Source organism: Pseudopodoces humilis, chromosome 8, assembly GCF_049639895.1.
Source record: "Pseudopodoces humilis isolate 2021_Gansu_Grassland_sample_001 chromosome 8, ASM4963989v1, whole genome shotgun sequence".
NCBI lineage: Eukaryota > Metazoa > Chordata > Aves > Passeriformes > Paridae > Pseudopodoces > Pseudopodoces humilis.
In genome coordinates this window covers 27,971,672-27,999,349 of record NC_142207.1, presented here as the reverse complement: position 1 = coordinate 27,999,349, position 27,678 = coordinate 27,971,672, and the positions used below count along the sequence as shown (strand labels likewise).

Below are 27,678 nucleotides of genomic sequence, written 5' to 3'. Positions count from 1 at the left end.
TGACAGAAATGCAAACCACCTGGTTTGGCTGGATGCCTGCTTTGCAGGGCACTTGACTCCAGGACTTCCTGAGCTCCCTGCCATACTGGATCTCCAACAGCCTGGGTGAGTAACAACCCAGTAGCACCGACAGGCAGCACCAGGGTTACAAACAACTTCCTCTGCTGAGACATCTCCTGCTGTAATTACAGCCGAGGTGAGCAGCAAGGGCAGGGCATACCAGCACCGTGCATTCAGCACCACTTACCCTGTGTGAATCCATTAGCTATCCCAGACCAATCCTGCTCCTCTACCTTTCCTCTCAAGTAACCCCAAAAGTCTCTAGCACAAGGCCAAGCAAAGGAAAAAAAAATATTGGGAAGTAACAAACTGAGGTTTCTGGTTTACCTATGGGTTTCTTGCTCATCCTTCAAGAACAGAAACCAGCAGAGCTTCCAGCCACACCAGCCAGGCAGCTTAACAACAGCAACCTCCAAACAATCAAGGTAAAAATTAACAGCTTTAATGTCTGCAGCAGACCCTGCCCAAGCTTTTGGTCAGCAGCCTCCACCTTCTTCCATCGAGGCTCATCATCTCCTCTCTGCATCATCACCTCTCACTGCTCCCAAGCTTCCACACTGTAGATTAGCTGCTTGTACTGGTTGTGCTCTTGCTTGGCTCAAAAAGGACCAGACAAATAGGTGTGTGCAGAAGTGCATCAGTAAAGCATCATATAAACAGGTAGAGAGAACAACATAGAGGTTTCCCCACAGCCTACAGTGCAGCTACATAATAAACAAAGGGTGTAAAGGTAGCAGAACTTCAACCACCAACCCCACAATCCCACTGAAGGCAGTGGCCATGCAGGCTTGAAGTCCATCCAGGTACAGAAGGGACAGCCTTCTTTGGAGCCAGCTGGAGTCACTTTCCCCAGGTAGAAGCTATCTGCAGACATGCAAACTGCTTTAGAAAGTTAAAATACATTTGTAGCTTCAATTTAGCCTTAATGTCTCTTTTTAAAAGCTACTGAAAGCTGGTCAGGGATTTTTTTTTTTGGTATAGTGTTTTGGTGCTGGGGTTTTTTTTAATCTCTATGCCTCATGCAAATGAACCTACAAGCACACTCAGTATAAACAATAATTGGGCAGTATCACTGTTGTTTCATGAGCCCTAATAAATCTGGAGGAGAGACTCACAAAGACAGTATCTCTCTTACTTCTGAAGGGTTCACCAGGTCAGTAACTTTCACTATTCCCCATGCTAGAGAGAGAACATGATTTTACCAAATTTATTTGGGAGAAAGAAGGAGGAAGCAGCTTTAATTACATAATTGTTAGACTGTAGCATGGAACAGATTGACCTGCCAGACCTTCAATTATCCAACTAGCTCTGCCAAGTTTAGAACTAGGTATCTTCCAGTTTTTCTTGTGAAAGTCACGATTTTCTCCCATACTATTATAATCCCTTTTTTTAATACAGTGATATAATCAGAGCTCCATGCTCTTGCACAAATATAGTCTATTTTGTTCAAGCAAGATCTTGAAATATGATTGAAGTTCTAGGGGTGGGTGCAGACAATTTGTTTTGATAATGTTTCCTGTTTATAACAATCCTAAATTTCACTGCATAGAGGAATGAGATCATCATTAAGGCATGGAAGGAGGGAAGCAGGATGTTTATAGCATCCAACTCATTTTACCTGAGCTTAGAGACTTCATCGCTTGAAAAATTCAATCTGAAAGAGCACACAGAAAATGCAGACAGGACTGAAATGCCTCTGCACAGATTAAAAGCATCACTCATTTTCCAAACTTCATCTTGTAAGCATCATCTGAACATGCTATAGAACAAGGAAAAGAGAAAGTTGAGAAGTTTTAGGAGGGAGAACTCACACTTTGAACACATTTGAAATTTGTTACAAGCTAAAGAAGTAGTTTCAATAATTTATCTCAACAGAAAACAACTGGAGTATTTGAAAGCTATGCTACACCATCACAATTCTATAACAATGCCTGAAACCTAAACTGATCTCCGTCCACAATCCAGAAGACAGAGGTTAGCTTCTACCTGCCAAAACTAATCACATTCTCAGAGATCAGTCACATCAAAGGTGGGATCTCACAATACTTCAGAACAGGGAAGACAGAGGACACAACAAAAAAAAGCTCAACACTTGAACATTTTGTGTTTGTGACTCCCATCTGATTGATAGGAGACAGCAGGAGACAGTAAAAGTAGTTTTCAATTCAACTGGAACAATAATGAGTGGGGTGAAGCTGAGTCTCACTCACTTTCACCAACTTAATGTCAAATCCAGGCCAATGCTTCTCCTGCCAGATATTAGCCCACATTATATCATTCAGTTCTTTCATTATTAATGAGGCACAGCAAAAGAAATCATGGCACAAACACTGCTAGGCTGCCTTATCTTTGGGGCCCTGACTACTGCCCACATGGTTTGTTTCCCTTTGTATGGAAAATTTCCAAAACCTACCCACATAAGCTATCTTGTAAGAAAGCACAGAAGTCAACCCTGCTCCTCAAACACAATCCCTTTCTGTCTTCCCAACACTGTTTGCTTTGAACAACACATTTGAGAATAAACGTCTGCAGCTCTTAACCTCACACATTGTTATTTCAGCAAGGTCTGTTCCACTCCTGAGCTTCTTGGGCTGCTGGTGGAAATGTCCCACTGACTAGAAATAACAGGGTGGTTCCACTCAAGAGAGGGCAGGGAGAATTGGTGGCAGTGGGTAGGGAAGCAGGGCCTCGACCCATTCCTGGTCAGCAGTTTAGTGATGAACACCAAGTCAGTCTAAGACTTTCCACTGCATTCTTCTGGGGCCTAAAGAAAGCAGTAAAACCTTCGCAATGTCACGTTTTAGGGAAGAAGCAAAGGCTTTACCAACAGGCACAAAAGCAATAGGAGCTAGTGAGACAGCTCATGTAAGAGTTAAGACGTTGTAATATTGTTTTCCAAATCAGAAATACAATACAACCTTTGAAAGAAGGCAAGCTTAAGCTTCTATTCATATTTTGATGTGTGACAACTTGCTCACCCTATTGTTCTCTGTAGAAAATTTCCAGTCTCTGTATCTATTTTACCTTTTGTTGCACTAGTCCTGGCATTACTCCAGATGTATTTTGACATACATAGTGTCATATTAAACACTGCATTTTGAAAGCAGCTTCAAACTCTTTTCCATTCGCAGCAGAAGCACATTACGCTTGAGAGCTGTACCTCTTAAACTGGATCACTTAGGAAAGAGTTTACTGTCAGCTTACCAATATTTCATGTAAGTGCATATGCTGTTTACAATACTCTTCATTCTTAAAGATAACATTAGCTGTCACATGAGGCACTCATATGCTATATTTCAGTTTTGTACAGAGTACTACAAAACATAAAAATATTACTGCTCAGTATACGCACAAATCGGCTTACAGTTCTTTTAAAACTAGCTTGCTAAAAGTACCCAACCTAAACATGTACTTTTCACTTCAATAATGTGGAAGTCAGTAGACAGGAATTTTCACTGTTCCTGCTGAACACTGGGCTTCTCATTCTCCTTCTGAATAAGTACCTGTCCATCTAGAAAAATAGGCAGCTGTCACTTTATCATCTTTATTTGTACATCTAGGCAACCAGGACAGAATGTCTTGCAGTATGTCAGCTTAACACATAACAAAGGTCATTTCCAGCTGAACAAAGGCAACCAAAACCCTCTACCATATTGTATTCCCCAAGTTTGTCACAGAAAATTAGGTAATGCTAATACACCAGGAATAGCCACAAAGATCTGATTTCATGGACCACTGATCCCTCAATACTAGAAATTATGGTGGTATATAAAATTCTATTTATATGAAATTGTCTGTCACAGTGCAGAATACCTCAATTACAGAATGTCCTTGCTATTAAGGGCAGCAAACTGATACGCAGCTTACATGTAATTGAAGACAGCAGATTCATTTAAACTTGCAGCTAACATAATGAGCGTGACATGAAGAAATTGTTAATTACAAAATCAGTAAAGCACTCCTTAGTGTCTAAAATAATACAGTTAACAAATAACTAGTTGGCAGCTATAGTGTGTTCTCCCCTTTCTTATAATGTTTAGACTTAACTAATTTCATCTTCACATTACCAGAGCATTCTTGCAGGTACAAACCTTTCTGGGAGGAAAAGAAATGCCTAAACTTAGTCACTAATAACAAATTAAACTGAATCTTATTATCATATACAAAAAGGAACATTTCCTAGATTTGAACCAGGTATAGAGAACAGAAAGGACAGTATATGTCAGTTCCAGTCCTGTCCTTCAGGAAGAACTGGCATTGTTCGCGACAGCTGTCAAATATATTGGTACCAAGAATAAAGCTATTCACAGGGATTTTATAGGCATATAAGTTATTCAAAACATGGTTGGGTGCAAAAAGACAACTGTGTAACAGTTGAAAATATCATTGAAGAGATCAGGAGAGAAAGCAAGAATCAAGAAGTACTTAGCCAGAAACTAACAGCGCTGCCATTCCCACAAAAGGTTAGACGGAAAATAAGGATATTTCACACGCGTGGTAAATGTTATTTACCAAAGGAACACCCTTTTCTCCCAAATGCCCAATGCATGGAGTCACCAGGAGGATAACGAATGCAGCAAAGCTCATCACATTAAAGTAAGAGGTGCCAGACAATTCCTGAACCTGTGCCATGTGATACACCCCCATGATTTTCCATTCCATTCCTTCCAGCAACATCCTGAAAACCACTCTGGTTGGAGGCTGTTTCAGCAGCCACAAAAAAAAGACAGACTCAACCACAAGTGAAAGATTGTGTTCAGAGTTTATTTTTTCCTTCTGGCAAGGGTAAAAGCTGGTGCAAATGGCCCAGCAGGAGCTGTTCAACACAGCAGTGGAGGACACCTTGATCACAGCCATGGCACCAGCGTGGAAATACCTGGTGCACAGGGAGCAACACACCTGTGCCTTGGGAAGGAGAGGCAGCCCATCGGGATGTAGGCACAGGGCAATGCAGTATGGCTGTACGTGTGAGTGTTGTGCCAAGCCTGCCTCTGGCAGGGTGCCTACAGAAGGTACCAAACACCTCTAGAGGAGGGGCATCTCCTGAACATCTCACAGCACAGCAGCCACCACAGCAGGGTCACAGCTGAGGATGGTCAAAGGGCTGAGCCAGTGTTGCAGCCAGGACAAGAGCTCGGGGTACTTAGCCACCCCATGACTGTCACCATGTGCCCACTTAGGGGTGGAGGCCAATCACAGCCACCACACTGAAGTACCTGAGCAGCACATCCCAGGAGGAGCTAGCTGAAAAGCAGAGCAATGTTTTATGTGCCTCTACAGCACCACTCAGCTCATCTCTGTATCTGTTCTCAGTATTACCCACCAAGCAAAAACTTAACTGATGCCTATCCCAAAAGGCACCCTGGTCTTTTCAGGGGGTGAACTCCAAATGCCAATCCTTCACCAAATCTTCTCCACCCTCCCCAAGATGTCTCAAGGCCAGCTGCCAGCACCATGGTTCCTCCTCCAGTATGCCTTGCTAACATAAGGAAATGACCAGGCCTTAAGTTAAAAGCAAAACCAAGATCTGTCTGCGCTGTCACCATGCAGGCTCAAGTCACATTTGATTTCAACAGTCTATTTCCGCAATCACAGCATTAACACCTAAATTAAAGACAAAGTTAGAAATAAGGGGTGATCTTCTGAAATTCTAAATACAATCTGTGTTAAATTACTCATCTGGACTAATACTTCTGTATTAAACCTCCAAGAGATGCTCCACCAGCACAGTGATTCCAGCCCAAGGAGCTCATGCCAACAGACACATATGAAACGCAAACAAGGCTGTCTCTTGAGCATTCCCAGGATCAGGAGCCAACATCCAAGGAGGAAATGCTAGTCTGCTCAAGGTAATGGCAACATGCCCATAAATTTTGGTGGAGTCAAGCTTTTATGTCTGCACATCTAAAAGGTAGTTCCTGAATGGCAATAATATTTGGCATTATAGTTACAGACAACTAACATCAACCCAGTAAGTTGTGCTGGGAGTTAAAAATGCCAGGAAGGTTTCATTAAGGTATTTTGTGAGAGGTTAATTGTAAAAAGCAAGTGACAGTCAGAGAAGTCATTTAACAACCAGAGAAGAGATATTTCTATCTATCCCATAAGCAAACAGCTATATTTTAAGTCAGTTCTGCAGGGCTGCTGTCTCTGCCAGCAGAAGATAAATGCATTTCTTCTGTTTGCTGCACATTTCTTCTGAACCTGCACATACTGTACAAACAGATTGTAGAGCAACAACACATATGCAGGGAATTAATACCAGGCCTGCAAAACAGATGGCCCCACAAGCCCTAGACAGCCCTCCAAGCCATTACTTTGTCCTGCCATGTCATCTTCACCTTGAGAGGTGAAACAGGAATCAAAGAAAATGAGCAATGAATGTCTTTCAGAAGATCAATATTCCCCATTACTTGTTCTTCCAGACAAAAAGGAGCCTCTGCATGCTCTGATAGTGTGCCAGGCCAGCTGGTCTCTGAAATCACAGAATGGCACATGTTGGGGCACAGGTTATTCCATGGAGCAGTTCAGACCAAGCTCTGAACCAAGAAGCAGTCCAGGATGCAGCACCACTGCTCGGGTGGGCACAGCCTGGGCCGAGGGGCTGGCAGCAAGGAACCCAAGCTGCTCTGCAAGACATTTCCTTTGCTGGCTGTCAGGGTCACAATCAAGCTTAAATTTACATACAAGTGTCCAAAGGTTGCAAGAGATACTGTGCGAACTAAAATATTGTCACTTTTTCAACACAGCCTTCAGGAGGAAAATAATTGTGATTAAAAGGAGAGGGAAGACAGGCATCAGAAATAAAACAGATAGGACCAATTAAAGTGAAATCACGCAGCTGTAAGGCATCTTGCTGGAGCAGCTATGTTGGAGCATCACTCAGTTTTGGGAGTTCCTTTGGCAGGCAATGCTTGAGCCAGCAGAGGGAACTGATCCTCACTTCCCTGGCTCCTACAGACTAGGAAGCAGGAGCCCTGGCTGGTTTGGGACAGCCAGTTTCAGATAATCCAGGCCTTCTATGCACAGAAATTTCTGCAATGATACAACAAAACTCACAGGCCTATCACTATTTTAGTCCTAACTTCTTTTATTACAGCACTCAGGGACTGAATTTTTAATTTATACCTGTATATTAAACACATTCCTGAACATTCAATAACACCTTTTAGAGACAGGATATGTCTTTATTGCTGTTTTAAGCCACACACCCAAATAAACACTTTTTAATAAAATAGCCAACATTTTTAGAAACCAAGTCGCAGCTATAAATGTAGGTGCCTTCTAATAGCATGACAGAGTGCTTCACACACAGATTTTAGCACCAGATACTTCAAAGCCAGACAGAATATAAAACACAAGGCACAGTATTTTATGGCCCTGTGATAGAGAATGACTTTCAATGAGGAATTTCTGTGCTGAAACAGTTTCAAACAGGAAACAGAGGAAACTATCTGGAAGTTTCACTGTTCACAAAGTACTTGGGTGTAAAATCATCCCTGGCACATGTGCAGTCACACAAAGCATTCCTCACTCGATAAGAAATACCTGGCTCAGACCTTCCAGCCGGGTGCTGGCTTTGGGACACACATTGAGCTGATCCCCCTGGCCACAGCAGCTTGCCCACAGGCCACCTGCAGAGGCCCCCTCTCTCTACAGAAACCCTGCAAGGCAGCAATGGTGCCAAGAGCATCAGCCAAGCAAAATCACAGCTGGCAGAAAATAAAGCAAAAAATAGCTCCAGAAGACAAGAATACAGCAGGAGAAAGAATCAAAGAAAGTAAACAGATGAAAATAATTATAGGACAGCTTCAGAGACAGTCTTTGGGTGGTTTAAAAGGAAGCAAGACAAAGTTCATTCAGGAAGCTCAAAAGCAAAGGCAGACAAAGGGTCTCAGCTACTCTGATAACAAGGAGAGAAATGTCACAGGGGATCAACACACTGAATTTAATAACCATTTGGAGCCAGGATGAGGTGGGAAAGATGGTGTTAAGCTTTTTATGAAAGCTTCAAGCATTGGCAACACAAAGACAATAACTCCAAACAGTGAATACTGACTTAACAAGCTCTGGAGGAATACAGTGAGAGAGGAAGAAACAGCACCATTCCTATTTGAGCAGTGGGTTGACCTCAGCCATGCATTCCCAGAAATGCAAACGCTGGTGTCACTGGTTGCAATGGAAGCTTGCAGGGTGGTCAGGGCCTCCTTGAACATTAGAGAAGTGTGGCTGCTTGTGTGCAAACCTACACCTTTACAAAAGCAGACAGGACATTCGGTCTACATTCATGGGTCGAATGAAGAGCAATGACGAAGACTCCATGTTGGAACAGCAGAGTCACTGAAAAGACAATTCCTAACATTTGCTCAGGGCAATGCTGTGAACATGATGCCTGTATTGTTTCTTCCCATTGGAAACACAGCAGTGCAACATTCTTGTTCTCTACCCACCAGGAGATCCCTCTGTTTGGAACAAGCACCTGCAGTGGTTTCATTAGGAACTGACTGGAGTGGGAAAGAGATCAACAAGCTCAAATGCTTTCAAGAATGCATTAAATCTATCTGTGAGACCCAGCCAACCCACTGAGGTAAAGGTAATGTTTACAATGTGGTTTGAGAGCATGGAGTTCAAAAAGAACTGGCATCAGCCACAGAAGAGCTCCTACATTATCACAAAGGCTACTCAAATCACAAAATTACCTGTCCCAGGTATTTGAGGCACGCGGAAGTCACATTCCCTACTGTTCTCCTCATCTAACTTGTCCTTTGTTTTCAAGATTAGATTTCATTCTCTTCACCTTGAAGGCCTCTCAAGCAATGACAGTATACGTTCTACAATCACAAGAAACAGGTAAATGTACTCTGAAATCTGCTGTGTATAGGTATCAGTTCTCTTAACTCTCCTAAATCACTGTTCCTTTCAGATGGAATTTATTATAAAGTTAGAAAAGAGCCAAATATATCAAACCTTTAAATTCCATACAAGCAGCAGAAATTCTGGTTTGTCTAGCTGCAGCCAGATGAATAAAATATTCAAAATTCCAAATATGTAAGAAATACTGTAAGAGGTTAACTCCTTCATCTGGCAAGCCATTAAGCAAAAGAGTCTTTTCCAAGGAGGAAATCTGATGACACCCATGTCACACCCTAATATTGAAACTTCCATTCAATGGTCCTTCAGCTATACCAACAGAATCAAAATGCTCACAACAGACAGCCCTTTTAGACCTCTTAAGAAGAAACATTCTCATCAGGAAACATCACCTTATCTCCCTTCCATTCATTCATCTGTCTTGTAACATGAGGGAAATATTTACACTGGAATGCAAGAAAACAACTTCAGTGCACCATTTAAGGATTAAAAATGCTTCTGAAGAGTCAGTATCTACAAGTCATTGCTACCTTATAATGCTGGGTAAATTCAGACACTGTCAAATTCCTTACATATTTTAGAGTACATTTATTTTCCCTCAGTTTTACGGCTTTCATTAAAGTAGACAATAGTATATTTTCCCCTTTGCATGCTGAAACTGGAATTGCTTGCCTTGGCAACAAAATCCTGTAATTTTTATCCATGCCAAAAGTCTCTTTTCTTCCTGTACTATTGACTAAGTTTGCTGCAGCCATGGCAAAAGCTTGATCAGAAAGCTGCATCACTGGTAGAAATTAAAGAGCTCCCTTCTGAGGGTCTGCAAAGAAGAGTCAAGAGAAAGGAGTGGTGAAGTTAAAAAGGGTTCTTTTATCAGCTTCCCAGTTCAGGAACAGTTGAAAATTGCCCAGGTGTCAGCCTCTATCATCACACTCCTATGAGGAACAAGCCTAGCATTTACTGTTCCCTATTATTCCCCTTGTGGCTGGAGCAGCTCGCAGAAGTCCGGGGCCTTCATAGGGTAGTTCCTGCTGATGGTGTGCAAGTTTGAAAAAATGTGCACCAAGTCCCATTTCCTTGGACAGAGAAGAAAAATCAACAGCAGAGACTTCACTTCTCAGAAATCCCATGATTCTAAGAATCTACAGAAATTCTGTCATGCCAGAGACTTCTGGGAAAAAGCCATTTTAGGACTTTTTAACACTATAACCTTCCTCCTATTATCAAGAAGGCTGGATGGCTTTAAATACATGGAAGTTCAACTGCTGCTGAAATTTGGGGAACCAGGCTGCACCTCACCATACTTAGAGCTCTTAAAAAAATCAACTATATCAAACAGTATTTCCATTTTGGTAGTTCCAAAATCTGAAATAATTCCAGCCTTCCCCTCCTCTCTGAATCTCTGTAAGAAAAAAGGAAAGATACAGGCCCTCCATTAGGACTAACATTTGTTTCCCTGCCTTTCTGTGATTTTATTTTTTTAATTACCTTAACATCAATCAGATATCTATAAATCTGTCCAACAACTTGCTTTGTATACTTCACAATGCTAGCATTACACTAATTCCCTGGCTTCTCACTTCCCCCCTTTTAAAATAGGCACAATATTTGCTTGTCTCCTGTCTTGTATCTTCCCCATCCTTCACATACTCAAAAATAATCTAAAATTTCACACTGCTACTATGGCTGTTTTACATTTCAATCTTTCAGCCTTTTCTGATTGCATCCATTACTTGCATACCTTCTACATCCCATAACCAACCAATCTTCAGTATCATTTATCATCTTAAACTTACATTTAACATATTCATAAAATCATTTGCATTTTGTTGTAAGAGAAAAAGTATGGGCTGTTTATAAGGCCAAAACAAATGGAGAAGAATCTCTTCATGAAATCATCAGAAATGATGAATGACAAATGACATATGATACTTAAAACTATTGAAAACTAATGATTCTTGCTTGTACTACCCCCAGCTCAGGTTTTTTGATGGTGTCAGCAGAAAATGATCCTAGAACTTCTGAATGATTCTAGTTCTTCTGAAGCTAAGAATGAAGGGGACGATAAAACTTCAGCAGAGATCCAAGGGATTTCTACCAGCACACCCAAGGGAAGGACTGCTGCAAAGGGAGCTTTAACTGCTACCTTTCATCTCACTTCACAGCACTAAAGACAGTCTGACAGCTGGCAGAAAAAGGAAAAGAGAGACTGTGCTGGAAACATAAAAGGGGGTAAAGCCAAGGAGTAAAGTCCAGTACTTGGACTCTGTGACACCAGCTAGGCACAGGGGAAAGCACAGACCATCTTCCATCACACTCTGAAAACACGAGAGGTGTGAGGAAGGGAAAATTGTGCTAATATACAAGCAACAGAGAAAGGGCTTCTCAAAACATGGAATATCATGCATGGCTCTAAAGAAAACCATGGCTGAAAGCAACTCAGAAATAAAAAAAATAATAAAAAAAAAAAGTTAAGGATCTATACATGTACTATGTAGTGCGTATCTTAAAACGTGTGTGTGGGACCATGGGCAACAGCACTCAAATGGAAGAGCTGTCATTAATACCAGCTTAGTACAGTATTGCCCATTCACTGGATTGACTCCCCTGCGGCTCGTGAAGAACCAGGCCCAAGGCTGAATTTGAGAAAGTGTTACATACCTAAGTGAAGCAGCCTCTCTGAATGTGCTGGAGCTCAGGATGAGCTGCCAGAGTCAGCAAGAGCAACACCAGCCGCTCAAGAAGGGAGCTGGATGGGAGGGCGGAAAAGTAGTAATACCAGGCTGTAATCACCAGCTACACTTTGGGGTTAATAAGAAGAGGTATCAGTCAACTTCTGTTTCCCAGAGTGGGTAGTAAAAAAGCAGAAAAAAAAAAAAAAAAAGAATGGTTGGTTTTCTATCATTGTCTTCCTTTGTATCAAATATAGAAGCTGTGTGGCTGCAGCAGAAAAATCACAACTGAATAAGAGAGATTAGCTGAACCTTCACTTTCCTCTGCCTTGAGATCTAAAGTGAAAATCTCTTCCTCTCTCCTTCCCTTCCCCACTCTCAGGCCCCTATAATTAGTTGCATCATTTTAAATGGTTAAAAGCATTCCATTATACTTTCAGGTTTTGCTCATCTATTTTTGGCTGTATTTGGTTGCCATATCTTGGGGTAGTGTACTAAGCCACTCTTGTATTAGATATTTGCTAAACAGGCTCTAAAAGCCCAGGTGGCTGAGAGAGGAAAGCAGATGAAGGATTACACTTAATTGCACTTACTTAAAAAATAAAGGAAAAGAAAGCACACTGTTCGTGCTATACGTCTTAGTTAAATTAACTTCAAGAATGAAAACAGGGCATATGAACTCAGGAGGTTTCACATTCCAGCAGCAAGAAGAGTTGCTTTCTCTCACTCTCCAAAATGGCTCTTAGTGAGCACTGCTCTCATCAAGCTTAAAGCATTCCCATGGGTCAGACTTTTGAATCCTTCCATGACAGTCCACAGTCACCCCAGATATGAAAGTAGTTCGAGGGACAGCAAAAATCCAGATGATGTACAAGGTAATAAAAATGTAAATAAAAGTACATATATAAATAAAATATACATAAAGATGTACAATGCCAGGTTAGAAATCCATTCTTCACGTTAATATGCACACTGAGCCAACAAAAGGATGGCCACTCCAAAAGGCCAAGACAGTTTCATACTTCTGAGTATCACATAATCAGGAAAATGACAACATCTGTTTGGAGTGTGGAGGGGTGAGAGGTACAGAGATGGAATGCTTGTCTCTCTGAAGATGTGCTGCATCTTGTCCATTTTCCCATTTTTGGACTACGTTAGAGATTACTAAAGAAATACACAAGAAAAAAAACCAGTCCTGTATAAAGAATAAACTAGAGCTGATGAGTATAACTCCTAGTTATCACACTGATTCCTGATTTCTTGTTAGTCTTATAGGATTAACCTGATCTAAACCATTGATGCCAGAGCACTTTCCATGACCAGTACTGCAGCACTCATCCAAAGGCTTCCACCTTCTACGTGGAGGTGACAGAAAGAGTAAGTTACACAGTGACCCATGTAAGGTCTGCCAGAGAGTCAGAGACATGGAAGAAAATGACCTGTGGGACCAGTGTTCAGTCACCTGGAAGAAGAGTTGCTCCCTCTTCAGCATCAATTTTGAGGAAAATTTCTATGTAAACAAAGCAGGTATCAGACAAATCAAACATTTTCAGCCTGTAGCACTGCAGAGATTCAGATCATTCTCCACAGCACTTCCTAAGTAAGCAGCACAGTTAATTAACTCTGTGTTGATTAATGGTGCTCTCTCACATCAAGAATTTATGGAGTCTGTTATTATATACAAGGTCATAATTGCCAAACAGACACAGCTAAATACCATTCCTTGCAGTCTACCCCTTAAGCATCATAATGTAAAATTAATTGGTACTTGTTTGTTAATTAATATGAAATATTTTAAACCATGCAACATAAAACTTACCACTGCTCTTTTCTAAACAGACATGAATGAACAAAACTATTTGAATACCTTGTGAAGAACATCCTCTTTGGAATCAGGGTGGGATGGGGGTGTCTTTGTTCTTTGTAGTGGGCTTTTCTGTGCTCAGGCATTTACCAAAAGTGCTTGCCCTACTTGAATAACTATTCAGCAATTATTCTAGTTCCATGGTGCACTAAGACCAGCAAACTACGCTCTTATGCAAGAATATGAGCGCCCACACCAAAACATCTCTTCAGAATAGTTATTTCGGAGTAGCTGTTTCAGTAAATTTCCACACACAACTGAAATCAGCTCATAGCAAAGGATCCAACTGCGCCTCAGCAACAAAGATCCAAAAGACACTTGAACTCTGTTGTCCCTTCTGGGATCTTTAAATCCAGGGTTAGCCACTATTTAGGGAAAGCAGCCTAACAAAGCAGACCCCCACTGTGAAAGAAAGAAGCCCAGAGAGGTTGGATCCCTAATCCTCAGGATGGGGAAGCAAATGCTTTGCACAGACCTGGCCCCTCCCCAGAAGTAGGACCTGGGCAATCACTGCCAATAAAGCTACTCTGGCTTTACCCAACCTGTGGCAGTTCTCCCACATCTCAAGGCAAGTCAGCACCCAGGACTGCCTGGTGGTAGGGCAAGAAACCAGAGACAATTCTGGCTCTTTCCCAAGCCTGGCTCTGCCACACAAGTAAGGAGAGCACAAGGAAACAGACCCCAACCAGTCAAAGCCCCTTCTACTTATATTTCTGCAGGCAGTTTTACTACCCCCTAAAGGCTTGCTGGTAATACAAAGCTTATTTTCAACCACATTTGTTTCCCAAAAAGGGGGCATGGGCAATATAAAGTAGGTCTGACTGGTTTTTCAGCTTGGTTAAGGCAGACCTCAGAAGAGATGGCTTTTACGTTGATTCTGCTTGTCGTGCTATGAACACCAGGGCTCAGCACAACTCTGTGGGGCAATACAACATGCATGAATTTATGCAATAAGGCACAAGCAAGCAAGCTCTCCTCTGGCTGAGCAATCTGTTTATCCCTCTTTAGAGAGAATTACATTACTGGTGAAACATCTACTGTGGCTTAAAAATATTACTGCAAATGTTCAAGGTTCAATTAACATATCAGCTGAACACTTTGTTAAGAGCAGGCAAAACTCTGGAGTGTTGTCTCCAAGCCTACTGCTTGAAAGCAAACAACATCAACAGAAGCAGCATCAGGAATAAAACAAATGCAACACTATGGCTGGAACCGTACCCACAGAGGTAAAGCAGTTATTTTCACTGCACTTATTTTTTATTTTTTTTTTTAATTAATGTTACAATATCCCAGCAAGTAGCAGTGCAATTCAGTCCAGCAGACTCTGAGCAGCTCAATAATCTCACAGGAAAAGAAAATGCATAGAGAAATTTTGTTACTACTGTGGGTCAGAGCCTTCCCTATTTGCTTGGTCCTAGATAAGCAGCTGTACACAGGGCCTAGGAGAAAACTTGCTCTGTGCTAAAGCTTTTTGAAGGCTTCAAGCACTGAATTACACCTGCTTGTCCACTTCCCTTTAACTTTTGTCCCTACCACAGAGCCGACTGAAGAATTCCCCAGACAACTGTCTGAAAGTGTGTAGGTCTTTAAAGGGTTGGAGACCATGTGTCTGTACAAAGTCATCCCTCAGGAGCCACACAAGGGTTTTCAGACAGTTGTTTGGAGCTGTCTTCGGCCAGCCCCACGGGAACAAGAAGTGCTGAAGATCATGTGCCTCCTCTGTGGTTTGCCGTCATTTGTCTCTCCTTTTCCAGACAGCTCTCTGGTGAATCACAAACCTACCTTGGAGGGCACAAAGCATGCATAAAAACCGATTAAAGATATGCAAACTCTACCTAGGAACAGGAACCAGGAGATCCCAAATGCAATCCCTGATTGATGCGAAAGCTGTGCTTATGCCTGCAGGAAGAGGATAAACCCAAGGCCTCTGTAACCAGCTACCCCAGGTAACTGCACCTGCCAAGCCACAGCATGTAGGTGCTCCTGGGCAGTGTGATCTCCCCACCAACAGTGGGGACATCCTCTGAGAACCCAGGTCTGGATAATTCACTCTTGGAACTACACAGCTGGTTTAGCTAGTCTTACCCTTCTCCGTGGAGGAGGGAAAATCTGTTTGGCTTCATTTGCTCCCGTTTGCAGAAAAGAAATAACAGTACTCTGGGAAGCAGGGCTGATGCACAAATTTACCAGTCTTCTTGAAAATGCTTCTGAAAGGAGGAACTTCTAATTAGAAACTAGATTATACATCTATAAATGTTTACCTGTAATATGCAGAGCTTAGTGAGAAGACATGGGTGGGGTTTCTGAATGGGTTTTAAACACCTGCTGTGTATTCAAGTGGATTACCTGTGTCAGAATTAAGTTTAAATGTATTGATCCCTACTTAAGGGGGTATCTAAATTACTCAAACATGGTATGGCAATCAGACAGCACTATGTTAAACTACAAACATTTCTGCTGAAGGAATGTGTTGTATGCTGACGAGTTTGTAGTGTGCTAGCTGTGACAGTTGTTTAATGGTGTTTTCAACAGCTAGACTCAATGACCTCAAGGGTATTTTCCTTCCTAAATGATTTTATGATTCTAAGACTGCTGAATTTGAGCCAGACAAGAAATAGACCTTGTGTGAAATATACCCAAAGGGCACCATCTAATCCACTGACAGAAATTTTTCAGATTTGAGAGGCTAATCTCCATTTATCTGAATGACCCAGCTTCACAGTGTGCTCCATGGCAGAGTAAGGCAGACCTGGATTATTAGGACATTTAGGCTAAACAAGCAGTATTGATGCATAACAGGCTGATCTCACTTTTACCATTTGTGCTGCCAAGACACAATGCTAAGCTTATGACACAGGATTAGTGACCAAAGACAGCCACCCACAGCAATCAGTCAGAATAAGTCTTTACCTACCAGGTGACCTAGAAACCATTTCCTAACAGAGCACTTGCTCTTAAGCAGCAGCAGCAGCGCTGATTTTACAGTTTACAGAACAAGTATCTAAAAATCCCAACATGTTCATTGAATTTAACACTGTACTATGACAACGCATGCCACCATTCATTTCTCACCTTGCAACATCATGAGATTGGCATCAGCCCACATGGTAAACAGTATTAAAACAACCTGCAGGAAGGAAGGGCATCACTGTGAATCAGCTACTGAAAGAGGTAAATCAGGATTTGGCTCTTGCTCTGTCACCCTTTGCAGCCTGACACAAGTCACAGAGTTTCTCTGCAGCGCAACTCTCCAGCTGTGAAAAGGGTAACATGCACCTTCTCTTGGCAGTGCCATCAGGCAGCAGCACAGCTACACAAAGCCTGCCTTCTCCTCTGCCTCCTCCTATCATCCCTCCTGCTCTCTGCCTCAGCTGCCCAGGGCAACTCTTCTTCCACCACCCTCTCTCTGAACTCTAAAGCCACCTTGGCAGCTTCTTAAAAAAAAAAATCTCAGATTTGTGTCCAGCAAAGGTTATTGGAGCCACAAACTCCACCTGCAGAAAACCTTGGGCCACATCTCCTAAAGAGGAGCAGGATTATGCATACAGCTAAAGGATCAAGCCTTGTTTACATTAAAAGAAAAAAAAAATTCCTCATACTAGGCTTGATTCATGCCAAGCAGGGTGCAACAAGATCACTCACCTAAGCCTGCTCCTCTCAAACAGAGGCAATGGCTGCAGAACCTGGCACACCACATTTACTTCATTGGTAGAACACTTTGGAAATGTTCCTGGAGCCAATGACTAAACAAGTCCCTCTCTTGCTTTTAAATTGGTGATAAGTGCTGCATGTTGCATTGGCAAGCACATTAAAACAGCTGGAAGCATAAAGACAATATGGGTTTTTTCAGGGCCTTGTTCCTTAATTTTTTACCCTGTGCATGCTAAAAAACTAAAGACTACACTAAGCAAATTAGTGTTTTACCAGATAACACTGGGATTCTAGCTTCAAGATGCCAGGCTCCTTGCTGGCATCAGCTCCCATGGCAAGAGGGCTGGCTCCAGCAGTGACACCAGCCCAGCCTGGTGACATCAGACAGCTTGGTGTGCCCATCTACTGCTGCTAGCAAGGCCCAACAGCACAAGCACAGCTTTGTTGTGCTGCCTTATTGCAGAGAAGACAAAAGAAGTAACCTTAATTACAAAAACACCTAGAGAGGCAAGAATAAAAACACTAGTGAAAAGGACATGATGCCCACCTTTATCTCTTAGAAGTATGGGAAAAATTAACTTTATATATAGAAGCACAGCAAGGCAGGTGTTACTATAAATACAAAGCAGCTTCCCCATATTTCTGCAAAGCTGGTCTAGATTTGATATAGCCAAAAGCAAAACTTCATTCAAGGATGATTTCAGAAGGCAATCTGTGGCCCTTTCACCTTGGAAAAGCAAGGAGCCTATCATGTTAAAATGATGCTGTGATAAAATGGGTTATGTTCTCCATCTGAATGGTATTACCTACATTATTAATGACAAAGTGCATATAAAAGCTCATTAATGTTCACACTCATTTCCTTCCCCAGAAATTATTTGATCATATTTAGAAAGCTAAAGCTTGTGCACCTAATGGTGCAGCTGACTGATGCTTTCTATTCAGATGGTACAGTACAGATACAATATTTGATTTTTACATCTCTACTCTTAAATTTCCGTAAGTTACATGCTCTTTACTTCTGGCAATACTTCACTTACACAGACATGTAGTTAGAGGTATGCAACCAAGTAGACACCAAACAGCTATTTTGCTAAAGCTTTTGCATGGACAAAAGACATTTGTTCAAGCAACAAGTCTATAAAATTACAAAGGCTGCAAGATTGGGAAAAAAACAGGCAATATAATGAAATCCAAAAAACCTGCCAGAATAAAAATCCTAAGGCTTAAACAGAAAATTATCTCTCACTAGAGATTATTTGCAAACCTTGTGTCATTAAGGATATCAAGGCACTTGAAGCAATCCTACGCATATATAATTCAATAACACAAGGGTTTTCCATAAGAAATCAATTCCTTTATGGAAAGGAGCTGAAGCATTAGCTCAGTAAATAGATGCCATCAGGTCCGTCAGTTAAGACCACATGCAGGAGTTAACTACTCTGGTTTTGCCCACTTCCTCACAAAGATGCAGTAGCGTGCAGCTGTAAGGGGGAAGCAGGGCTTTGTGAGGACATTCTCCCCAAGTACTCTTTTAAAACAACAGAGCAAGCTTTGACAAATAATTCCAGCACAAAAATGCATGTCCGTATATAAAAACCAGCTCGTAACTCAAAGAACAAACATCAAGCAGACAAGCCTGCTAAGGCCAGGAGGTTCAGCACTGCATGGAAGAAATTAATTCAACAGCCTCCATTTTTGGTTGTGCATCTGCAGACAGGAAAGATTTTTCTTCCCCCAAAAGCAAAACACATGCAAATATCTGTCATCAAAAAGCACACACTCTTTCAGAATGTCACGATTACCTAGCCGCAACTAAATGCTGTAATTTGTTGACCAACTCCTTACAAACTTCCAAGAATGACCTCAAACCCTTGGTTGAAACTGCGAAATAATTTCTCCCCTTTAAATGTAATTTTGTAATGCTTTGATTCCCACCCATCACCAGGCTGAAGGGTTCCAACATGCTGCTACATGTTTCTAGTGCAACAAAGACAAAAAGGCTGAAGCCACAGACAGCAGTTGTGGGAACTTGCCAGCCCAAGCCTTCCAGCTAACAAAAAAAGTGACAAATGACAGAAATGTACTTCTGGAAACAAAACAAAACAAAAAGCTAATTTAAATACAGGAACAGCCAAAAAAAAAAAAAAAACCACACTAAAGGGTTAAAATACAGAGGTAGTCTATCAACAAGTTTAGCTAACCTGTATGTTCTGCAGCATACACAAGCAGTATGTGAAGTAGGGCATTCATGAAAAGCAGGAATAAAAAGCAGAGGAAATGGTCAATGCTATCAGAATACTTTGAAATATTTGCCTAACACCTACAATATTTGGCTCCTGCAGGCATCTGTTGACACCAAGTTAGTATAAGTACATGTACTAGTACCACTGAAAGGAAACAATTCTGGACAGAGATTAAAAAAAGCCTAAAAACATAATATGCTAGATGAAGCATTAGTTATTAGTTATTTTGAAGACATAATTAATTCTAACAGTAGCTCCTAAAGAGTAAGCTGCTCATTCCACAGGCAAAGATCTGTTAATGGTGGGGGCATCTTCAGGAAGAGGAGAAGGCACTTGGCCTGGCTCCTCCCTGAACAGACCGCAAAGCCAGCACAGGGAAACCATTCCCATCACCAAGACATCCCAGCCTCTGTCTCTCTTGACAACCAACAAGCAGGACCAGCTACACACAGACCTCTAGAAACAATGCTTGAAAGTTTTCTTGGCTCCCAGGGCTTTGTTCCCCAGCCCAGTGTGTGCCTGTCAGCGCTGTGTGGTGCTGCTGACGGAGCGGCACCAACCTGAAATGGTGCCCAGGGGAGGCACGGCACACGCAGCCCAGTGACAGGCCAGCTCCAGCTTGGGCACTGCTGCTCCCAGGTCACAGAAAACATCTGTCCACCCCCGAGCAAGGATCCTGATAAAAACAGCACCTTCCTGGAACCAAGCCATTACACAAGCACCCAAGCTGGGAGCAATGTTTATTTCTCTACTAAATGTAGCCATGACAACAACATCCTCATTTAAGAGATGATCAGGAGGTGGTCATGAGGCACTTGTCAGGCATGGATAAAATACCACACCTCAAGAGAGTACAGGAGGGTAAGTTCTGCTGGATGCCATCTGCAATTCAAGAAAACTAACACTCTACCATGAGAGGCACACCCCCCCTCAAAACAGCAGAACAGACAGGCATCTAGGCACAATCACTCCAAACCTTCCCAGCATTACCAAAGAGCAAGCCTCTGGAGGATTTCTCTGCTAAAGAAATCTCTAAGACATACTTGAGTACCCTCTGCCACACCAGAAATTCTCCTGACTTAAGAGCTTCTTTTTTACCTTGAAACAAGTTACAAAATTATCAGGAAGTGAAACACTGCAGAAGCCATGACCAAATGAAAAAAAAAAAAAAGTATCAGGCCTGTGTCTTGCTCAATTTGATGACCCAATGCCACCTCCTTTGAACAGGACCATAACTGGAGGCATTTAGAAGGAGTGTAGGGACATAGTTCAGTGGTAGTCTATACCAAATGGCAGCAACCATCACTCCCACGGCTCTGAACAAGGTCCAAGGCCAGGAATTCTGACACATCCCAGTTTTTTCAAATTTTTTTTATTTTTAAAAGCATAGAGCCATGTCTCACAGTATGCATGATACCTAGGAACATCATGGCTCTAGAAAGACAGTGGCAGCCACAGTACAGTTATTTAGGTCCAACCACATTTTTGTATCACACAAAATAATAGAGACACGCTCCTGTGGGTAAATTCCTCCTCCTTCCTTCCCCACAATTACCTTAGTTTTGTGGCTGAGTATTTTGTACTAAAATGGATTATCTCTTTCTGGCTGTGAGCCCTTTCAAAACCACTAGTAAGACTGCAAATTAATATACACACCTTAATATTATCTAGTCATAATATGAGAAGGGGAGAAATCATGGCATCTCATGCTACACCGAATTAACTCGTGGGCTGCCTATGGCCATGGGGCACAGGTTCATTACTCCTATTTTATACAGTAGATTCAGGGGCATTTTCTCAGATGCTTTTACATGTCAGAGAGAAAGAATACACAGAAAAACATTATTGTCAACTGAATGATTCTGAAATAAGTTAGACACACCATCACTTGGAAATGTAATTGGTTTTGTTAGGAGACTATTTGTTACTGTTGTATTCATTTTGGTTTTAAGGGTGCTCGGACAAGTCCAGCCTTTGCCCAGCAGATTTTTATGATCTTTGACATCTGTTTAAAATTATTTAAACATCTGTTTAATGCTGTTTCTCTGTGACCATAATAAAAAAGATCCTGATGGTCAGCAAAGAACTGTCAAACACAGGAAAACATTTGGGAAAGGGAGAGAAATGGTCCTTTCAGCTCTAGTCACACTGCATTACCCTCAGCAATCAAGGACAACAGGCAAAATACCAGGAGACAGGATGAGGGCTTGCAGTTAATAGCAGCCTAAGTACATGCACTACCATTTGTCTGGGCTCCATTACCCTTACACATGCATATGCATGCTTGTGAGGGCAGCCTGTAAGTAATTCTGTTGTTTTGTACATACAGGGCCTGGGCTGGTGACACTGAAGTCACAGTAAACCATGACCCCCCCCTCCCCAGGTGCACTGGCCCAAGGCTAGCTAGAGCCTGTGTTTGTCTCAGATTTACAGCAAGCTTCTCACTGAATCTGGCAGTGTGGGCATGAAACCACCAAGCACAACATCTCCTAAAAGCAGCTACACAGGCTGCACTTCCTAGGTAACTTCCTGTTTTATTTTTGTTTATAGAAAACCTTCTCAGTGTCTTTCAAAGACAGAACGATATGTTACCTCTGCAAACATGCACAACTATAACCAACAGCATGCAGTGGAGAGCTTGCATCAGCCTATGACAGGCATCAACGCATGTCCCACGCACACCCCGCTCCAACGGGCACAATGGGCACATTTGTGCCAAGGAGGTGAAGGCAGAGCTGACATCCCAAATCAAACAGCCATGCACAGAGTGACTTCGTTGGCTTTAAACAGAAAGAAGATGACAGAGTTAGCTAAAGAGACAACCAGCAGGCCTGGGGGCAGAGCTGGCAACTCTGCAAGAAAGGCCCCAACTGGCAAGACAAAACTGAAAATGAGATGGAGACACTACAGAAACTTCAGGTTCTTCCAAAATAATTTTCCAAAAGCTGAATTACAGAAATTTACATATAGAATTATTTTAAGATATTTTACGCTCTCACACAGTGCTGACAGGAGCAATTGTTTGCCACCCAGAACCAGCAGTGGAAATCCTGAAGAGGAAAAGCACACTAGATAGGATATCTACCAGGCTCTCTGGAAAAGTTTCCAAGTGGCAAACAAACAGTTCTCAAGAAATCAGATTACCTGGAGCAAGTATGAGGAATAAGCTGGGCAAAGAGCTGCAGACAGCAGGGAGGGAGAGTGGCAGCAGGAAGAACCCTACATCTGCTGATTACTCAAAGGATAAGAGAGGTGGGTCCAGGCAGCAACTGCTGCTCAAAAAGCAGCCACAAAAGTCACAAGCAGATCAATACCTTCACCCTCTGAGAGTGCCATTCACACCTGAAAGCCTCTGGTCCCTCATTTGTTGGAGCACTTGTCTTCTGCTCTTTCTGAACTCTAGCTTAATTGCAACAGCTAGAGGCTTTTATCATAAACAACTGTACCCTCACACAATATAAAATACTAAAGCTTATTGAAATGGAGAAGGCACAGCCAATGACTTGGATAGGGAACAGTACAGCAATAACTCTTAGAATTGAAAAGAAAAAGTTTTTCAGTCCTTAAAACAACTTGCATGCTTGCTGTAATTAACATTCACCGCAAAGATGGTAAAAAAAGGCCCAGATAAATGTGATGGTTTAGAGGAAGTTTTGCAATATTTGTATATGACAACAAAAATATTTAGATTATCAGAATGTTTTCAAATTCATAGACACCAGCATGAACAATGATTATAATCCTATGAATTAGTTTAAAAGTTTTATTAATTATTTGAACTTGTTTTTTGCTTAACATTTAGTCATTCAAAATTGACTAGCTACATGTTTGAAAGTATTTAATCTAGAAACGAACAATGGTAGAATACACTTCCTGTGGTTAAACCACTTACAGGTTTCTCTTGGCTCAACTGATGAGCTAATAATTGCCATCACTGGAAGCAAATTCAAGTAACCTACATTAATGCTAAACTCTTAAACTAAGCTCTCCTGCCTAACAAGTGAATGCCGCTAAAAGAGCTGATAATCTCTTTTAAGGGTAGCAGTACTTTAGCACCTTTCAGCTGTATCAAAAAAGTAGCAACTGTCTGTCTTCAAAGCCTGCATGAGAAGCAGTGTGATTAATTTCTCATCTGTCTAAATACTACCTGTGCTGTTAGATACACTTGGTAAGAAAAGCCAGGCATGGAGGCAAGGAGGAAACAGATCACTTAAGAGAAAGGCATGTTTAAACTCCCAGCAGGAAGGTTCTCTAGTCGTCTCCTACATGATGCTCTCCTCACTGGTCAAAGAATTCCAGAAGTTCCAGAAGGAAGCATGTGCTACAGAAATCCCAATAACAGGCAGGGAGCTCTTGGTTTCAGAGTCAACCTTCCCTGAGCGTCACAACTCAGACCTGAAGCACCTCACACTCGGTGCACAAAGATCAGCCGACACTCACTCAAGGCAGCTCAGGTCCTGACTGCTGCAGGGACACGTGGAGTGTCCCACAAACTCCAAATCTCACTGCAGAACATTGTGAGCTGTGGCCTTTGGTGTTTAAGAAAAAGGAAACCATTTCCTGAACCGCTGCAAGTTATCACTGTCACAGTTGCCCCAATCTTCAAGAGCAGGAAGAAATGCAGAAGGAGCCTGCTCACACAACCCCAGAGAGCCTGAATACATGCAGGAGATGTTAAAGGAATGCAAATCCTCCCAGATACATCATTCTCTGGCACAGATTCACCTCTGTTTTGACTGAGTCTATCTCTAACCACACGAGGCTGCTGCTACTGTGTCTCTCTCTGCTCAAGGTGGGCCAGCCTGGGGACAGCACTCCTCCAATCTGATGCAGAGGAGAAGAGCTTGCCCTGATGCACACAGGGCTGCCGCGGTGCAGCCCCGGTGCCTTGGTGACGCTGCTCAGGTTGCAGGTGGGAATGGCTCCACAAGCGGCAGCTCCAAGCACACAGAAACAGGCACACAAAAACTTCTGCTCTCCGTTTAAGAGGAAGCACCACGGCCAGCCTTTTGAGTGTCTTCCCCTCCTCCACTCTCTCAGAAGTGAAAGAAAAAGATCTGTTGAAGAAAATTAAGGAAATGAAAATGTACCCATCCAGTAGGATGGGTACAGGTACCAACATATCCCTCTATAAAGAACAGGAAACCTATGTCCACAAAGAAAGATTATCAGCCTGTCTTATCATGTCACAGGCCACAGCTTGACCAGGAACAATGAAGAGCATTCACCAAAATGTTGAGTGTTCTGAAAGTAGGCACACTGCAGGGGTGTCACAGCAGCTCTGAGGAACTTCCGGCCTCTGCTTTGAGGGTTCTTAGAGAAGACAAAAAGGGAGAACCCTAAGACAACAGCCTATCATTTTCCTACAGCATTACAGAATTCATCAAGGCTGATCTACTTGACTTAAATCTATTTTGGCTTCCACTGCTGCTGCTGAAGCAAAATTCTCACTGTAAGATGTCAGTAAAGGTTTAAAAATGCTAAAGGCAGTAAATTCAAGGGCTTCACTAAACATGTAAAAAGCAGTGAAATGGTACAATTTTGGTCCTTTGTAACACATGTATTTTTAATATTAATGCTTGCTGTCTGGATTTTTAACACACAGCTCCTACCTGAATCTCCTTATTTATGAGACTCGGTCTGTGCACCATGGGGTAGTGAAGCCTCATGGTGTGAAACATTTCTTGGCCAGTCATAAGCATCAGATCTAAAGATGAAGATATTCAAGGGACATGTCAGGAGGCAGCCCATAAATACTGCCTCCTGTTACACAGGAAAATGCATTATAGTCTGGTCCCACAGTATTGCTTTCACTTTAGAAGTGGCTTTATGATTTGCTGCTTTCAAAACTCTTTTCAATGTGCTATGTGGCAGCTTTGTGCATGTGGAAGATTTTTTTGGAAAAGCATAAATAGACTGCGAGCAAGGCTTGTGATCTCCAAGTACGGGTATTCAGAGAGGGGCTGGCTGCAGGCAGTGCTTCTGAACCCCACAGGAAGGGTCTGAGGCTTGCAGGACACCCACGCTGCAGATCACAGGCGGACCACGCTGAATTAAAAATAGCAGATTAAAGCATGCAAAGTGTGTAACAGTTGGTAGAGTATATGGATAAATCAGGATGTGGGAGTCATAATATCAATTTACTAAATATTTATAAATGCTTCTAGCTACCAGTCTTAAGCAGTACTTTAATGCTGATTACAGCTGTCTGCCCACTGCTAAATTTAACACGATCCAAGTGTTAATACTACGGGTTTTCCTGATAGCCTGTGAAGAACGGCAACAGCTTATCCGAAGAGACACTTCCTAAGTAAAAAGCAAAAATTATTTCTGCGTATGGCACGGCGATGAAACGATGGAGAAAACCAAAGGAACGATAGGCAGAGCCGAGAGGCCTTTCGAAACGAGCCGACATCCAGCTCCATCCCACCCCGCCGACGGGAGATGTCAGGGTTTCACCGGGGACCGCGGGGCGGCAGCTCGGCGGGGACGGGCGAGCGCCCGCGCTCGATGCCGGCTGCGCCTTCGCGACCCCGGCGAGCTGCGCCCTGCCCGGCCCCGAGCCCCTGGTCCGCCGCACACAATGTCCGCCGGGAAGCGAAGAGAAGCGCATCGGCGGCGGCTCTGGTCGGGGGGCAGCGGGGAGCCGGCACCACACGGCGCCCCCTGCGAAGGGGTTTCCACGGCCGTCCCCGGCAGGGGGAAGGGCCTCCCCCGGCCGCCCGCACCGCCGCGGAGGTTGCGGCTGCGGCTGAGCCCGTCGCCCGCTCCCGCCCACCCCGCGGCGCCCACCTGGTCGGCGAGCTTGAGCACGGCCATCCTCCGCCGCGGCTCCCGTGCACATGCAGCTCCCGCGACGGGCGGCGAGCGCGCCCCGCGACCGGCGCTGCTGCGGCAGCGGCTCCGCTTCGCGGCGGGGCGGGGGGCGCCTCGCCTGGTCCGGCCCCGGGAGCAGGGGTGGGCGGGCCGCCGCGCACGGCCGCGCCGCCCCCGCCGCCTGCCGCCGCCGCCTTTGTTCGCGCCGGCGGCCGCTGCCGGAGCGGAGCGGAGCGAGGGCCGCCCGGGGCTCTCGGCGCCCCCGCCCCGCCGGGCAGCGCGGGGGGCGGTGCCGCCGGGCCGGGCGGGACCCGCACGGACCCGCCCCGCGTCCCGGCCGGGGTCCCGGGCACCTGCTGCACCCTCAACGGGAGCGGCCGCGGCCCCTCAGAGGCACGGCGCTGCCCCTCGGGCCCGGGCAGCCTTTCCCCGCCGCAGGGGCTGCCCCGAGGCCGCCGCGCCGGCTTCACCCCTGAGGGCCGAGCTCTGAGGGCTCGCGCTTGTTCCCACCGCACTGAGGGAAAGCGGCGAACGTGCTATCCCAAGCCCGGGTAGAAGCCGAACCCTAACCTCTCCCTTCTTTCCATGTATGCGTGCAAATTCATTTGTCAAATCCCAGCAGACAGACACAACTATTTGCCAGGAGTCTTTTGGGGGTTATTTTACCTCTTTTTGTAGTAGCTATCTTGAAAAATCCAGTAACTCCTGACAGTGCAGGTCTCTTCCTACTCAATATATTATTTCATTTTTCAAAAACTAACATACTAGAAAGTAAGTACAGTTTAATAAGCAAACAAAGTAGCCTCAGAGTCCCTGCCTCACGCTGTAGAGGAAAATGAACATCATCCACTGTTCCCGTTGAGCTGACCCGTGGGAAACTTCAGTTCCACCCTCAGAGCTGGCTGTCAGTGTGACTCGAGCACCAGTGCACAGCCAAGCATGCAAGGCCAGGGGCTGGCAAGGGGGGAAGAGAAAAAGAAGAAAAAAAAGCATGAATGGTAAATTTACATTCTCTCTTACCCCTCAGAGTTGACAAGCTAAATCCCTGAAGCATGTGATTTGATTAAAATCATCGGCACAATGCTCAGCAACAGGAGCTCCACACATGCTGAAGGTAATGAGGATAATTAGTTTTTTTTCCGAGGACATATAACTGAAGAGCAAAGGACTGAAGATTCCCTCTTCCCCTCCTACAAGTCACACAAAGGCCAGGTATTTTCCCACAAGTTAGATTCTGCAGTAAGAAACTCCCATACACTGCAACACATCCAATATGACAGTGATTTATGGCTTTCTAACCCTTAAGTACAGAATGAGGTGACTGTCAGTAATTAAAAAAAAGGGAAGTGTCTTCTATGGAAGAAAACCAATCCAGCAAGGAAGGAGATGTTTGTTTTGGGCTTTTGAGACATCATTATAAGTGGGGATTAAAAATATCACAGAATTTACAATACATTTTGACTCCAACTATTTTTTAGGGGTCTTAATGGTAAAATAGTGT

The 27,678-nt window shown here is 43.4% G+C and overlaps 1 protein-coding gene across 6 annotated transcripts in view; it reads right to left on the bottom strand.

Annotated features, from left to right (window-relative positions):
* Positions 1-26,236, bottom strand: part of ANKRD44 (ankyrin repeat domain 44) — a 131,005-nt gene extending 104,769 nt beyond the window's left edge. For all 6 annotated transcript variants that reach the window (XM_014249450.2, XM_014249452.2, XM_014249451.2 and 3 more), the window contains exon 1: positions 26,154-26,236. In XM_014249450.2, the coding sequence (XP_014104925.2) occupies positions 26,154-26,180 (27 nt within the window). In that variant the 5' untranslated portion in view covers positions 26,181-26,236. The remainder of the gene's footprint in view (positions 1-26,153) is intronic.
* Between the last annotated feature and the right edge of the window lie 1,442 nt (positions 26,237-27,678).